The 13,449-nt window shown below is 45.0% G+C and overlaps 1 protein-coding gene across 3 annotated transcripts in view; it reads left to right on the top strand.

Annotated features, from left to right (window-relative positions):
• The window catches only part of CEP89 (centrosomal protein 89), a 74,027-nt gene that overhangs the window by 10,376 nt on the left and 50,202 nt on the right, over positions 1-13,449 (top strand). For 2 of the 3 annotated variants that reach the window (XM_047835190.1, XM_047835189.1), the window contains exons 4-6: positions 2,626-2,806; positions 5,554-5,661; positions 12,210-12,312. In XM_047835190.1, coding sequence (XP_047691146.1) covers positions 2,626-2,806; positions 5,554-5,661; positions 12,210-12,312 — 392 coding nt within the window. The remainder of the gene's footprint in view (positions 1-2,625; positions 2,807-5,553; positions 5,662-12,209; positions 12,313-13,449) is intronic. The other variant, XM_047835191.1, reaches the window with a different exon arrangement.

Below are 13,449 nucleotides of genomic sequence, written 5' to 3'. Positions count from 1 at the left end.
TTGACTTCATTTTGAGATGTTTGAATGTAGCCTGTATTTCTCCTGGTAAGAATTAGCCAAATAAGAACTGAAGATGAGGAAATGATCCTAAGCTTCACTAGAAAGAATAAGCAGATAAGACCATCAGAGAAAATCCAGAAAGGAAGAATATGACTGTGGGGAAGGGCTAGATTAGCCACATCATACTTGATTTTTTTCTAAGTTTATTTTTATTTATTTTGACAGGGAGATAGAGAGTGAGTGGGGGAGGGGCAGAGAGCGAGGGAGATCGAATCCCAAGCAGGCTCTGCCCTGTCAGCACAGAGGCCTCCTTGGGGCTCAAATTCACAAACCATGAGATCATGACCTGAGCCGAAGTCCAGAGTCGGATGTTTAACCGACCGAGCCACCCAGGTGCCCAACCACATCACATGCGTACTTGAATTAGTGAAAACAGGACTGGTTTCATGATGGAGAAGTGCACGTGGATGCCCTAGGGCACCCTGGTGTTTGCCTGTGACTGTGTCATAAAGGCAGCCCCACAGAGCAAGGGGAAGGAAAGGATTCGAAGGTATAGTGATTAGCAATGGTAGAAAAAAAAAATCAGCCTCGAGCCTTGCCTAGTTCACAGCCCAAACAAATTCCTGTTAAATGAAAGGATTAATCTGCGCACACACATAAATAAGACCACGAAATCCTATGCCAATCTTGCCAAACCTTTCAGAAGGAGATGCCTGCCTACTATGCACTTCTAAACTAATAATTTAGAAGGTAAAAAAAAATGTTGTTTAATCATCTGTACGTTAAAAAAATTTACATAGCCTGGGGCGCCTGGGTGGCTCAGTCGGTTAAGCATCCGACTTCAGCTCAGGTCATGATCTCCCGGTCCGTGAGTTTGAGCCCTGCGTCGGGCTCTGGGCTGATGGCTCAGAGCCTGGAGCCTGCTTCCGATTCTGTGTCTCCCTCTCTCTCTGCCCCTCCCCCGTTCATGCTCTGTCTCTCTCTGTCTCAAAAATAAATAAACGTTATAAAAAAAAAAAATTTAAAAAAATTTACATATCCACAATGGAATTAATAGAAAAAATATTTGCAGTAAATAAAAAGTCAGGATTTTATATTTATAGATAAAAAATTAATTTCAAATTCTAATGGACATACTAGAAGCAAAGTATATGAATATATATATAATATATATGTATAATTAAATAATTAATATAATTAAATGTATATTGATTAAATATACATTTAATTATATATAATATAATTAAATATATTAATATACATTTATGTATAATATAATTAATATAATTTATATATAATATAATTTAATTATATTAATTATATATATATTTAAACTAGAAGCAAAGTATATAAAACCTATATATGGAAATGTATTGTTTCAGTTAGAAATGCAGATTTATACAATGAGGTTTAACTTCTTTTTTTTTTTTTTTTTTTAATTTTTTTTTTCAACGTTTATTTATTTTTGGGACAGAGAGAGACAGAGCATGAACGGGGGAGGGGCAGAGAGAGAGGGAGACACAGGATCGGAAACAGGCTCCAGGCTCCGAGCCATCAGCCCAGAGCCCGACGCGGGGCTCGAACTCCCGGACCGCGAGATCGTGACCTGGCTGAAGTCGGACGCTTAACCGACTGCGCCACCCAGGCGCCCCGAGGTTTAACTTCTTTTGGTCAGTTTTGGAAAATTGTTACTAATGTAGTCCCAGGTTGGGGAGTTGATTGGTGAAATGATTTTGCGCAGTAAGCTTGTAGACCCAGCAAATAATCATACCATTTGATTCAACAGTCTACCATACGGTTATTTGATTCATAAGACTAATGCTAAATATGGAAGAGATTATCGGCACATAGATGATCATTCCAGAATTATTTATAACAGTGAAAATTGGTGGGTGGAGGGGTGGTGGTGGTGGTGCCTGACTGGATCAGTCAGTAGAGCATGCTGACTCCAGATCTTGGGGTCGTGAGTTCGAGCCCCACATTGGGTGTAGAGCTCATTAAACAAACAAACAAACAAACAAACAAACAGTGAAAATTGGGGGAAAAAACCCCTAAGTATAGGGAGTAGCTGACTAAACTGGTGTACCTACATGAGTCTTATCTTTTAACATTTTGACTTTAAAAACATGTTGTCAGTGAGGTAAATCATATATGTATGCAGTGATAGGAACTATAAAAACCTAGGTAGGAAACTAGAAATGCTAAGAGTGTACAAAGAGATGGACTAGTGGGTGACTTCCTCCTTTAGCTTCTGTATATTTTGTAATGTAGTTGTAATAATTAAAAAAAAATTTTTTTTTAACGTTTATTTATTTTTGAGACAGAGAGACAGAGCATGAACGGGGTAGGGTCAGAGAGAGAGGGAGATACAGAATTGAAACAGGCTCCACCCAGGCTCTGAGCTGTCAGCTCAGAGCCCGAGGCGGGGCTCGAACTCGCGGACCGCGAGATCGTGACCTGAGCTGAAGTCGGACGCTTAACCAACTGAGCCACCCAGGCGCCCCCGTAGTTGTAATAATTTTATGGCAAGGACTTGGAGGCAGGGCATCTAACACGTGTCTATATACCAATGTTAAGTGGCTTGCTTGCTTGTTTGTTTATTTCGCTCTCAACATTGTAATACAGACCAAATTGGCAGAATGAGACAAGAAGAACTTCTTTGCCGTCCTTTGAAATGCTGGGCTACGGGGAGGAGGATTCCGACACACACCTGTCGTCCAGCTGCATGGACTCGGCTGATGTCGGCACCCGCAGGGAAGAGGGAGGTCTCGGGGAGGCTGTGTATGCCGTGCCCCACAGAAATCAGGTATTTGTCACATTCCAGAATTTCTTCTGCACCTTGACGTTAACTTACCGTAAATTGTGTAGATTAGGAGGGATTTGCTTTTCTCTCTTTTGTATTGGCTTTTGTTTGGGGGCTATTTCTCTTAACGTGGGCAGTCTCATTTTTGATCTGGTTAGGCTACAATCTCCAACTCTTTCCTTTATTGTCCAAAGACAGGTCCTCCAGAGGCAAAAATAATCATCTTCACATTCTTAATGTAGATTTCCATCCAGTGCTAGAAAGCAAAGCCTGCTCTTTTCCTTGCCCGCCTCCCTGCCCAAGCTACTTTTCCGATCACGTCTCCAGTGTCGCCACGCATGTTGCAGCCTTTCTTTAAATTCATGCGTGACAAGAGGAACATTGCCATTTATCTCTGTAGTAGCTGGCATTCTCTGAGCGCTTACCATGTCTGAGTCTCTGTTCCAAGCTCTTGTGTGCACATATCCCCACTGCCTCAGTGAAGTAGATTGCATTTATGGCACCATCACACAGTGGGAACTGAGGCACAGAGGTTGAAGGGCCCCGTTCCTCCACCACTGCCCGAGCTGCTCTGGTTTCAACTCCAGAGTTTGGGGAACTGGATGGTGCCATTTCCTTCGTGGCAAAAGATAGCACTGTAATTTCTTTTTCTTTTCTCTTTTTCACTGTCACTATGACATGTATTCAGAGTGACTGTATATACAGATTTGCAGCATCAGATTATATTCATATTGATTATATTTCTATGGATTGTGCCCCACTGTACTGAATCACATGTTCAGTGGCCCTAGGGAGCTCATTTGGAGGAATCCTTATGTGGGCATTTCATGAACTATCACTTGCTAACATAGGCAGACTGTAACATGCGGAGGGAGGTTTCTCTACAGCAAGGAGTCCCGGAGCAGGCAGCTGGCTGCTGAGCCCAGAGGAGATTCTGCTGCGGGGTTCCACAAGGCCCAGGGGAGGTCCCACTGCCCCTCAGTCTGCATGGTCTCAGGCCAGCATTTTGCACTGAGGTTACAGCTAGAGTTGTATCACTCAACTATTTGGGGAAGTGAAGCTTGCTACCCCGTTTCCCATAGAAAAGAGATTATAGCGACCCAGGCAACCTTCTGTGTCCTTAGCAAGACAGATGTTTTATTTTGTAGGCCCATCTGTCATGGCTGCTTCAGGACCCATGGGCAATAGGGAAATAATTGTTTTAATTTAAAATTTGAAGACTAGAGCAAGTCAGCTAGCAATAATCAAGAGTTGGTGAGGATATAGAGGAACCACCTAGTTCTGGCAGGTGTGTGAATTGGTACCATGACTTCAGAAAGCTGTTTGACATTTCAGTTTATATTAAAGCTGAACAATGTGCATTTTCTATAGCTACCAGCAAGGAAAAAAATTGAAAAGTAGAAAGTAATATAACACATTAGTGTTCTCATTCTCCAGAACGATCAAGTAATGCCATCTTATCTTTTCTTGTTTCAAATTTTTTAAAAAGAAATGAAATTACAGTTTGGGTTGAAATCTTCTTTGTCTCCCTCCCTGGAAGGCCATCTGCTCTTGGATTTGGAATACATTCTCAAAGTCTGTGCTTTTATTCTTTATTTTATTCTCCAAATAAGCGTCAGCACACGAATACAGTACAATTCTTTTCTTATAGCAAATAGGTCACCATACTAAACCAGTCATTCCGTCTCCCAAGCTTTTTTCACTCAGCGTTACAATTTTGAGATAAATCCACCTTAATTTTATTATCTACATACCTACACTTGGACACTTGGGTTATTTCCTCGCACATTTGTTACATGCACCTATGTGTGCTGGGTCACACTAGATATTGTCAGATTGTTCTCCAAAGCAGTTGTTTTTTTTTTTTTGCTTTTGCCTTCCCACCAGCAGCATATGCATGCCAGTCACCATGTTTCTGTACGTCCCAGCCAACAGGAAAGCCTTCCCTATACAGCCCAGGAACCAGAGATAGAGTGTTAGGAACTGATCGCAATTGGAAAGGGTCATCATAGTCTGTACATTGTCCTGGCTGGTTGCAGATGGCAGCAATGAAAGGGCCCTTTAAGCTGGAAAGGGATCTCAATTTCCCACAGACTTACAATTAGGTAGGTGGGGGAGGGTTGCAGGGGCTAGACAATAGGTGGAGAAAGACACGTTGACATTTTCTGAGCATTTAATGTATGCTAGGCAGCTTATATGTACCATCTCATTTACTTCACACCCTTGGTGTTAATTAAGTATGTGAAGAAACAGGGTAAGTGACTTGCCCAGAGTTACCCAACCAACCATCCAGTAACAGAGGCAGGATTCAGACCAGGGCGGCCAATTTTCTCTTTTAGAATTAAACTTTGTGTTTATTGTCCTGTGCCTGTTGAGAATATTTCTTAGACATAAAGCTTTCTTTGAAACTGGCCAACTATTCTTAATTTTATATGATTGAAGTTAGGATTGGGGAAAAAAATGGGTGTGTGGAGCATGTAAGACTGCTATGTAACCACTAGATGGCACCAGCTATGAAGGAGGTACTGCCTGTGGGGTACATTTAATATTTAAAAAAAAAGTAAAATTGCCTTCTCTGTATTTACATTCTGTAATCTGATGTAAAAATTTAGGATTTTATCCTTTTTTATGAATCATTCTTACTTCCTTTAAAGTAAACAGTTTTCAAAACTAGAAAGATAAGGAAACAGCAACCCAAATCAGGCAGTTTGGATTTAAATCTGTACCTCACGCCTCTCTCTGTGTTCCAGGGTAGTTTGGGCAAACATCTTCATGGGAAGTGTGCACCCGCCCAGAAATGGCCTAACATGGAAAGCAAGTCTTGTTTTCAGCAGTTTTCTTACTGGTGCCACCCAAAAGTAAGGCTGCAGGGGAAGTGGGGTGCGTGAATTTGTGGTCAGTTCATGCGATGCTAGCATCCAGTGGACAGAACAGTGCCATGGGCATTCAGAGACCTGAGTTCAAGTCCCCGCTTCTCTACTTCCCAGTTGTATGGCTTGGGTAAGTCAGATAACCTCTCTGTACCTCCGTTTCTTCATCCTATAAAGGACTGTGTTAGGGAGGACGCTGTCCTTGGGCAGGCCAGTAATTTAACATACAGTTACCAGGTGTGCAGTGAGTACCAGGCATTGTGCTAGGTGCTGGAGAAGCAGTGTAAGGCAGAGTCCACGGTCACACCATCACTAGTTAATCAGTCACAGTTACGATAAGTGTTACAAAGGAAGGGTACAGGGGTATAAGACCATGTTGGGGGACCGCCAAGGGAAACAGCCAAGGGACGGGAAGGAGCTCCCCCCTGCTTGCTTCTCCCTTTGAGGTCACTTGATTCTTCTGCCTGACACCTTGGTAGGGTCGTTCTTTGTCTCCGCAGTTCAGTAACTTCACCAGAATTAATTGTGGTGTGTATTATTTTCTGTCCTTCTCTCCTAAACTTTAGTTTGTTATTTCTTCAGACAGAGATTTTCCTCCCCCTTTTTTGTTTTCAGGGAACATTTCCTTCCCTATGTTAATGTTATCATCTATTTGTTTCATTCTCCTTTGGGAACACCAGTTTTACATTTGTCGGCCATCTTTTGTTTGTCTTCCACATCTGTTATGTTTTCTGTAGTCACTTGTCACTTTCTGTGATTTCCTCTGCATACTCTCCTCATCTCTGTCAGCTCTTTGTTTGTTGTGTGTTATTGCTTCTAGAAGTACAGCTTTTACCTCCTCTGTTTTGAATTTATTTTTCCTTTTGGTTTTTAGTTCTCCAAATTTACTTTTCACATCTTTTGTTACCTTATCACTTCTCTTGATCTCATGTATCTCTTCTTTGGGTTCTTGATACCAGTGTGTGCTGTTCTTCATCTCTTGGAGAGAATAGAGGCTGGATTCTGGACAGTGAAGGCAGGCTCTCCACTGGTGTGTCCCTTTAGATTCTTCTCCCCTCACCTCTGCCCTATGGGAATGACTACTTCTCATGGGCCCATCTGCACCCTTGCTCTCATTGCAGCCATCAGAGCATCACTGTGGACCTTTGTGACTGTGATGCTTTGTGGTTTTACAAGTGTCTTCATGCCTGAAGCCTGAGGAGGTTCAGCAGCTTTTGGCATTTTCCTTCTGTTCCAGATTTCCTAGATTTGGTAGCTGTTTTTTGCCATTGACTAAGCTTTTTTTTTCTTTTCTTTTTTGTCCCCCCCCCCCCATTCTTCTGATTGCTTTCAGTAGGTTTTAAGGGAGGAGAGTGTAGTCTAAATGCCTTGTTACCATTTCTGAGTAGAAATCATGGATAGGATGTTATTGAAGCTCTCCTGTCATCATTCTTGCTATAGTTGTGTTTGTGGATTTGCAGAGCATCTTGTCATAAAGTGCCATATATTCACTCACTTGTTCATTTATTCATCCAACCACCCACCAACAAACTGATATTTGAGTGTCTGCCATGTGCTTGGATGGAAGCCCAGAGAGGAACCATTCATGCAGGGGTTCTCTCTAGAACCAGTTCTCTCTAGAAACTTGTGGAGGCCAGGGACTAGTGGACATTCTACTGCTGCTGCTGCTGTCAATGATGAGGAATGTCCCCCTTCTCTCTCCATAGTTTTCAATTTCTTTACATTTTTCTTTTTGTTACATAGGTAATGCATGAATACATGTTTCTTACAAAAGCTGTGGATAGTGCACTAAAGTGGCAGCCTGCCCTGAGACCCTGCTCTTATTCCAACCCTCCCCTCCTCTCCAGTAGTAGCCCCTGTGGCCACTTTGAAATCTGTGTCATTCTTACAGCTGCAAAAATGGAATAGACAAACATAAGGTTTAAATAATAGACATTTAACTCTCTGACCTAACAAAGGCAAAGGGCAGGAGATTCTAATATTGCTTTACACACCTATAGAAAGCTGGTGCCTGAGATACCCTTGGCCTCCTTTTTGTGGTCACCAGTGAGTGTAGTGGGTCCTGGTCCCAAACCAGAAAGGAAGAAGTGGAGTAAGGGCCTTCTCATTATGTTGCTCTGTATTTATCAGGGAAGACATTTTTTTTCCAGAAATTTCCCAGCAGGAGTCTCATTGGTCACATGCCCATCCCTTGACCAGTTACTGGCTCAGGGGAAGAGGAACCCATGCATCGTACCCTAGAGCTGAGTCCATTTTTGCCAAACCAAATCAGGAATATCTTAGCAAGGGAGAAAGGAGGGCGCTGATTACTGAGAGGCCAGTGCAGCAATGCCTGCCTGCTGTGGCGAGACTCCTGCGGCCTCTGCATTTACCCACACATGCCCACGTGCAGACGGAGATACCCCCATTAGTTTATGTGCATGTGGATTAATGACTCTGCTCTACCAGTACAAGCTCCTCTGCACGAGCCTTATCCCCATCGGTAGCAGGAGAAGGCCGGGATAGCAAGTAAGGCACAAGTCTTCACTCCAGCCAACGTGCAGAAGCCACCAAGAGAGTGAGCCCTGCTGTCTTCCATTGTAGGGTCTCCTCCATGCAGCAGGTGAGGAGGCATGGATTCCCAAGCCCTTCGTCCAGCATGTTGTTGGATCTCCAGAGGTCCTTCCACCTTGCAAAGCAGAATTGCCCCTTCCAGAGTTAGTTCTTGGTTCCCCGCATGTTCTTAGCACACCCTTGCCTTGACTTTCCTCCGAGGCGGGGCTTGCTGGACCCTCATGTTGCTCTACTTCTGATGAGCATATAATGCATCTCGGGTGGGCTTCTTCCCTTAGCATCACTGATGTGAGGAGAGGCATCTGGGAAGGTGGCCATGCCCCATGGGCTGGGCCCTGTGTCATCCAGGTTATCTCTGCTGGAGGCCAAGGAATAGTGGGGACCCCAACCCACTAGTAAGGTGTCACAGCCATCTCACTCTCAAAGCCACGGGAATCCACACTGCAGTTTCCTTGCTGTGTTGGCAGGTTTCCTCCTCTGAGTAACAGAAGGCTTCTGACATCACAATCGGTGGTGCATGTTTTTGAACCTTATCTGCATGAAATTCCAGAACATGTATTCTTTTGCATCCAACCACGTTGTTACTTATGTATAAGCTTAAAGCTGTATCGTCCTGATAAATTGAAAATTTGGTCACTATAAAGTGAACGTTTTTATCTCTAAAAATGTGTTTTGCTTTAACATCTATTCTGACATTCTCCACGGTTTTTTTGATGTTTGCACGGTCCATTTTTTTCCATCCTTTCATTTCAACCTTTCCCTATCCTGAGATTTATCTGTGTCTTGTAAACAGCATATAGTTTTGTTTTTTTAATGTTTATTTATTTTTGAGAGAGAGAGGGAGAGAGACAGAGAGTAAGTGGGGGAGGGGCAAGAGAGAGAGGGAGACACAGAATCTGAAGCAGGCTCCAGGCTCTGGCTGTCAGCACAAAGCCCGATATGGGGTTCAAACTCATGAACCATGAGATTATGACCTGAGCCAAAGTCAGACACTTAACCAACCAAACCACCCAGGCGCCCCTTAAACAGCATATAGTTTTTTAAAACAAGTTTACTGAGATATAATTCACATACCACCCTATTCCTCCATTTATACACTGCAGCATATACAGTTTTTGTTAAGCAGGTTTGCCCGATTTTTTCTTTGCCTTTTTACCGAAGCATTTAGTCCTTTTATATTTAAGGTATATATGGATATATTTGAATTTAACTTTGCGATCTTTATTTTTTCCATTTGTCCCTTTCTTCTTTTTTTTTTTTTTGTCTTCTCTTCTTTGAATTGATGACTTTTTTCAGTTCAGTTTCCTTCCCTCTACTAGCTTGCAAATTATACTTTTCCCCCCTAATGATTACCCCAGTAATTATAGCTTGTACACTTTCCTGTCTAAAATCTGGGGTGCCGGGCCGCCCAGGAAGAGAACGAAGGAGGCTAGTATATGTGCTGCAGGCAAATGAGGAAAGGCTGTTCCCGGCATCACTGAGGTCTGTGCTCCCACTGGGCTGGCCTGCCTCTTCCTTCCCTTTCTTCAATACCCAAACAAGTTTTGTTTTAATTACCAAGGAATTTAAGAAATTACTCAGGGGCACCTGAGTGGCTCAGTTGGTTAAGCATCCGACTTCGGCTCAGGTCACGATCTCACGGTTCGTAGGTTCAAGCCCCGCATCGGGCTCTGTGCTGACAGCTCAGAGCCTGGAGCCTGTGTCAGATTCTGTGTCTCCCTCTCTCTCTGCCCCTCCCCCACTCGCACTCTGTCTCCCTCTGTCTCAAAAATAAATAAACATTAAAAAAATTAAAAAGAAATTATTTAAATTCATACTTTTAAATTAGAGTGGCTTTTAGGATATTGTCACAAATTCTTTAGGCCTATATATCAGTGTATGAAATAGTCACAGAGGTACATAAGCCATAAACGTGCAGCCCGGTGAATCTTTACACAGCAGCTACTACCTAGATTAAAAAGAAAAGAACGACATTCCTAGGACCCCAGGAGTTGCCCTTCGTGACCGAGAAGAGGCCACTGCTTCACCACTGCCTTGACTCCAAGAGCTGATTAGCTCCTAGAAAATCACCTTCGATTATTTTTGCCTACTCTGAAAATGATAGATTTCGTCATTGCCCTATGTATTGTTTAGAACATTTGAGAGTCTTCTGTTGTTGTGTGTGGCGGTAGCTGGCTCACTCGCATCGCTTTGTGACGCCCCATCGTGCACCGCTAACATTCAGTGACTCGCTTGTTTTGCTGTGGCTTTTAGGAGCAGCGCTGCGGTAAACAGTCATACGTATACGTACGTATTTCCAGTGGTCCTGTGCTGCTCACAGATGCTCATGTTCTGCATGGGTATAATCTAGGGCACACGTGGGGCAGCCTTAGCACTCGGAGACTAGTAGAGAGGCCGACATATGAAACCCCTTAGCACTTTCCCATCTCCCTGATAATAGCTAATAAATTTTTTTTTTAATTTTTTTAAAATGTTTTATTTATTTTTTAAAAAAAATTTTTTTTTCAACGTTTATTTATTTTTGGGACAGAGAGAGACAGAGCATGAACGGGGGAGGGGCAGAGAGAGAGGGAGACACAGAATCGGAAGCAGGCTCCAGGCTCCGAGCCATCAGCCCAGAGCCCGACGCGGGGCTCGAACTCACGGACCGCGAGATCGTGACCTGGCTGAAGTCGGACGCTTAACCGACTGCGCCACCCAGGCGCCCCAATGTTTTATTTATTTTTGAAAGAGAGAGACAGAACATGAATGGGCGAGGGACAGAGAGAGAGGGAGACACAGAATCCAAAGTAGGCTCCAGGCTCTGAGCTGTCAGCACAGAGCCCGACATGGGGCCCAAACTCACAAACTGTGAGATCGTGACCTGAGCCGAAGCCGGACGGTCAACCGACTGAGCCACCCAGGCGCCCCACCTAACAAATCTTTGACAGGGTAAACAACGCCGTCGGTTCCCAAGAGATAAAACCCAAGAAGTCATTTCTTTTTCTTTCTTCGGAAGCTAAGTAGAGTGGGATACCTGTCTGCATCCTGAGCTGGGTCACCTTAGAGCCCTGCTCCCAGAGCCTGGTGGGCCAAACGGCCTTAGCTCCTGGCTCTGAAATGCCCCTTCTTGTGGACATCTCTCCCGTCAATGCTGCCACTTCTCTGTCAGCCTTGGGGACGGCCCTCCTGTGGTCTGCAGCACAGCAAAGCCCAGCTGACCACATGAGCACGATTCCACCGAAGAATCAGGATAGCAGAAGGGACCCCAGCCCAGAGGGCGCCCATCGTAGTTTGCTGTAGAAGACCTGGTCACCGCCCTTCCCCCTGAGCAGCCTCTGCTGCCAGTGGACTGTCTCATGCTCATCACGAGGTGATCCCGGTGGGACTGTCTCACGCTCATCACGAGGTGGTCCCCCTCCTGTCCCACGCGTCTGTGAAGGTCAGCTCCGCAGCCCTGCCACCACTTATGATACCTACATAGGACGCCCTCATGGACAGTGGGGGGAAGGCTTCCATTCTCTCAGGAAGCAGCATTCTGAGTGGACTCAGAGCCAGCAGGTGTAGTGGACCTCTATCCCAAACGGTGGCCTGGATGAGGATTCTCCTCATCAGGGTTGGCAGCGCTCGGCCCACGTACAGATGAATAACACACCATCAGCACCCGGGTAGGGTGGTACTGGGTGCTGTGCCAGGCAAGCCGGGTGCAACCCCCCTTCCTGGGTTGGCCCCTGGCAGGAGTGAGGAAGATGGGCACCCGGGCAGCGTGAGTGGGATGAGAAGCTCTCCGTGGCCGGAGCATCATTTGGGTGGCATTGCCTTTGCTACCAGGCTTTTCCCAGGGGACCTGACGTTCCATCCAGTCCTGCCCGGTGTCGTCCTTTTGTCTCAGAGTGGGAAGTGGCAGCGGAAGAGGTGTGGAATAAGACGCTTGCGTTTGTCCGGAGGAAGTTTGGTACAGATGGCACTCACCACACGTTCTTTTTGTCTTTTGTAACAAAAAGGTTCCGTTGTCACATACGGTGGACAGTGAAGATGAGGAAAATATTTCTGAGCAAGATGAGTTTCCAGGCTCACCTCATACACCACGGCGTACACAAGAAATAGGTAAAAAAAAAAACAAAAAAACAAAAAAAATTTTTGTGGCAATAAATATTGGTTAATGTTTCGAACCTAGAGCCATTGCACCCCTATACCATGCTTCTGTGATTCTAAGTAGGAATGTTCAGAGTTTTGTTTTCACTGGAGATGCGTTATTCCTTGGCCGGTGGCCTGGGTGTTAGGTTGTCTTGAACGTACAAGGTGCTCACTTTGGAGTCCGTTCTGTCCTGTCAGTTCTGTTCGCCGTGAGCGGACAGACGCGGGGGAGGAGAAGGTCGAGAAGGGCGCTGAGGGGGGCTGCAGAGGCAGCACAGTGCTGGAGAGCAGTTACCGCTGCGGCTCGAGGAGGTGGCAGGCACAATAGGCTTTGTTAGGCCGGACTCCAAAGGACAAGGTGGGATTTTGTCCCATGCCCCAGTCTAGGCTGCCCCAGGACATCCGATGGAAAGTTTAGTTACAAATAGTGGGTCAATATTGTCCAAGTGCTGGTAATTGTAATGAACCAGGAAATAGATTTACAGTCCTTTGTGTATCTTTAAGCACTTTTGTCTGTCTTTCTGAATTCTATTAGTTCTAATTTATTTTCATCCAGTTATTTCTGCTCTGTAAATTGACTGTAGAAAGCTAGGAACAACCGACTTTTCACTACAACAAAGGGTGCGGGCACCCTAGGGCATAAGATTACCTTCCTCAGGAAGTACCTTAACCACAAATGTGTATTTGTAAATTAAAAGTGATTACTGGGCAAGATTTGCTTTCCTCTGTATCACCGAGGCAGTTTGCTTCAAAGAACAACTATTTGACCAGTCAGATGCTACTTGCAGGCAGAGGGGAGTCAAGCCTCAGCACCTTTGGGTGGCACATGTAGAGAGAAGAGGGGATGGGGCGGTGTTGGAAAGGTAGGGGCGGCTCAGAGTCACTCCGAGGAGGTTGGCCTCGGTTCTGCAACCATGTGAGCCAAGGGGGTGCTCCGGAATTAACAGGATAAGGAGAGAAGCAGGTGGGTCAGGCCCCCTGCCTTGCGGGGGGGGGGGGGGGGGGGAGGCGCTTGTTCATCTCATCGGTAGACGCCAGGCTCCTGTGATCATGCTCTGGTGAGTTGTCAGATGTCTTTACCTGCTTTTAAAACGTTTTCCTCTCCCT

This window comes from Prionailurus viverrinus, chromosome E2 (assembly GCF_022837055.1).
Source record: "Prionailurus viverrinus isolate Anna chromosome E2, UM_Priviv_1.0, whole genome shotgun sequence".
Lineage (NCBI taxonomy): Eukaryota > Metazoa > Chordata > Mammalia > Carnivora > Felidae > Prionailurus > Prionailurus viverrinus.
The sequence above is the reverse complement of the archived record's forward strand: the minus strand, read 5'-3'. Positions and strand labels throughout refer to the sequence as shown.